This window comes from Bison bison, unplaced genomic scaffold (genome assembly GCF_000754665.1).
Source record: "Bison bison bison isolate TAMUID 2011002044 unplaced genomic scaffold, Bison_UMD1.0 scf7180017864221, whole genome shotgun sequence".
In the NCBI taxonomy this organism is placed as follows: domain Eukaryota; kingdom Metazoa; phylum Chordata; class Mammalia; order Artiodactyla; family Bovidae; genus Bison; species Bison bison.
In genome coordinates this window covers 1638184-1640466 of record NW_011494793.1, presented here as the reverse complement: position 1 = coordinate 1640466, position 2283 = coordinate 1638184, and the positions used below count along the sequence as shown (strand labels likewise).

At 53.8% G+C, this 2283-nt stretch overlaps 1 protein-coding gene across 1 annotated transcript in view; it reads left to right on the top strand.

Annotated features, from left to right (window-relative positions):
- The window catches only part of UNC13A (unc-13 homolog A (C. elegans)), a 74384-nt gene extending 72944 nt beyond the window's left edge, over positions 1–1440 (top strand). The window contains exons 47-48 of the mRNA XM_010845681.1: positions 856–880; positions 1411–1440. Coding sequence (XP_010843983.1) covers positions 856–880; positions 1411–1440 — 55 coding nt within the window. The remainder of the gene's footprint in view (positions 1–855; positions 881–1410) is intronic.
- The last annotated feature ends 843 nt before the right edge of the window (positions 1441–2283 follow it).

Sequence of the window (2283 nt, the reverse complement as noted above, 5' to 3'; positions counted from 1 at the left end):
CTGCGCAGAGCGCGCAGGGCGGGGCGGTGCCTGTGCGCTTGGACCTCCCTGAGGGCGAGTCTCCGGGCTCTGAACGGAAGGCATCCTGCCTCTGCGCCTTTGATTTAGTTTCCCATTCTGGGGAAAGGTGAATGGCAGCGCCCTACCCCCTCAGGAGGCCTTGCGCCAGGGCAAGAGGAAGGAAGAAGCCACATCCCCCCTACTTGAGGCTACTCCCCCAGCGTTTAGGGGCTTTTCGAGCTGGAATGGGAGGAAAACCAGCCCCTGGAGAGGAGGCCAGGTCCCAGAGCTGTGTTACCGGGACGCCCTGCCTCCTGCCCCCTGGAAAAGCCATAAGATGGGTCCCAACCTTTGGGGCCCGAGACCAATTTGCCAAGTATGGAACTCTCAGCTCCCTTGAGGGGAGAGCCTTGGGCAAGGGGCAGGGTTTCCTGGCGCGCCCCCTGGGGTGGTGTGGGGACTAGAGGGTGGTGGTTAGAGAGCCCCCCCACCAAGGTGGACCAGAGTCCCTTTTGATGTTTGTGCAAAAAATAAGGAAGCGGGGGAGGATGGGATTTCAAAAGCACATGCGCTCTTGGGCGCCCAAACCCGGCCAAGGGGTCTGCTCTGGGACATCCACGCTGCCCCAGCTTCCCTACGGGGTTTTGCCTCCCCCGTTCCCCACCACATATCATAGAGTTCAACCCACTCGTTTGACAGATGGCAAAACCGAGGCCCAGAGAGCTGCTTAAGACAATGCCGAGGGTTCCAGTACCACATCCCCTCCCCATTCCCTTTGGCCTGTGTGCCCCTTTGAAGGGTGAGCTGACATCGGATAACCCGATACAGCTCCCCATTGCTGCTAACCCCCCTCAGGGGACTGCCCCCAATCCTTAAAGAGGTGGGGGTTCAGGGCAAAGTCCCCCAGTGCCCCCTTCCACCTCTGGCTGCCACGCAGAACCCCTGCCTTCACTGCTTTCCATTGGGACACCAGGGTTAGATACCTGAGAACTCTTGATCTCCCACCAAAATAGAGTGAAGATTTGGGATTCCCTGGACCCAGTTCCCTGCCCCAACCACTTCCTCCCCTAGAATGCTCCAGTCAGGAAAGAACGGAAAGAGACCAGAAACTTGAGAGGGGTGTGTGTGTGTGTGTAAGTGAATATACAAATTTGCTGGGGAGCTTACTCCCCCCAAATTTCATTCATTCATTTAAACACACAGGCCACAGGATACCCCAGGTGGAGCCTCTACCTGCCTGAAACTCTTTCTCCACCAGGGATTTTGGGGCAGTTTGGCCACATTTCTCCATTTTAGCTCACACAGGCATTTGGGGAGACGTTTTGGGAAAGTTTGGCATGGCTTGTCTTTGCTCAGGATCTTTTTCACGTTGGACCAGTATGTGTATGCTGTGGGGTTTTTTCCCACCAGATTGATGAATACAGGATTGTGCTGTACTAGGGAAAAATTTAAAAGGAGGGATGAGAAGAGAGTTAACTAGGCTCCTGGAGTGATGGGGGCTACCTCAGATGGGGAAGGGCTTTCTGCGGAGGTGAAAAGTGTAAAGGAACCACCCATTGGAGAGAAAAGAGCTCCAAGCAGAGGCAACTTCGGATGCAAAGGCTTGGAAGTGGGCTGACTTGAAGCATAGCCAGGTCAGGTGGCTGGAGCTGAGTCAACCAATGGGGTGGTGGGAGATGCTGATGAGGTTGAGGAGGTCTGCCGAGGTCTCAGGCCAGGTGGGATCTGGTATAAAGTCCTGAGGAGTTTTGATTTCACCCTAGAGATTTGGGAGGCCCCAGGAGATTTTAAATCTGGGGAGAGTCTGGATTTCAGGTTTTGACTCTCCCTCTGGCTACCTCATGAAGAATAGACTGATGTGGTGGGGGGGAGGACAAAATGCTTTCAGGACACTGAAATTAATTCTTGGAAAGATTTTGGAGGATATATTAAAAACTATGCCTTGGATGAGCCCCAGGGCCCCTTGGTACAGATGTCCCGATTGTGCACTGCCCAGGGGTTGAGCATCTCTAAGGAGGCCATGTGCAAACTGAGGGTTGTATTGTGAACAAGAGTTTGGATGAAGCCGCTGTTATTTCTAATTTACCTGAAAGTATTTGTGTGTCCCCTAAATTCCCTGGTGGCTCAGACTGTAAAGAATCCACCTGCAATGTGGGAGACCCGGGTTCAATCCCTGGTTTGGGAAAATCCCCTGGAGAAGGGAATGGCTACCCAGTCTAGTATTCTTGCCTGGGAAATCCCATGGACAGAGGAGCCTGATGGGCTACAGTCCATAGGGTCACA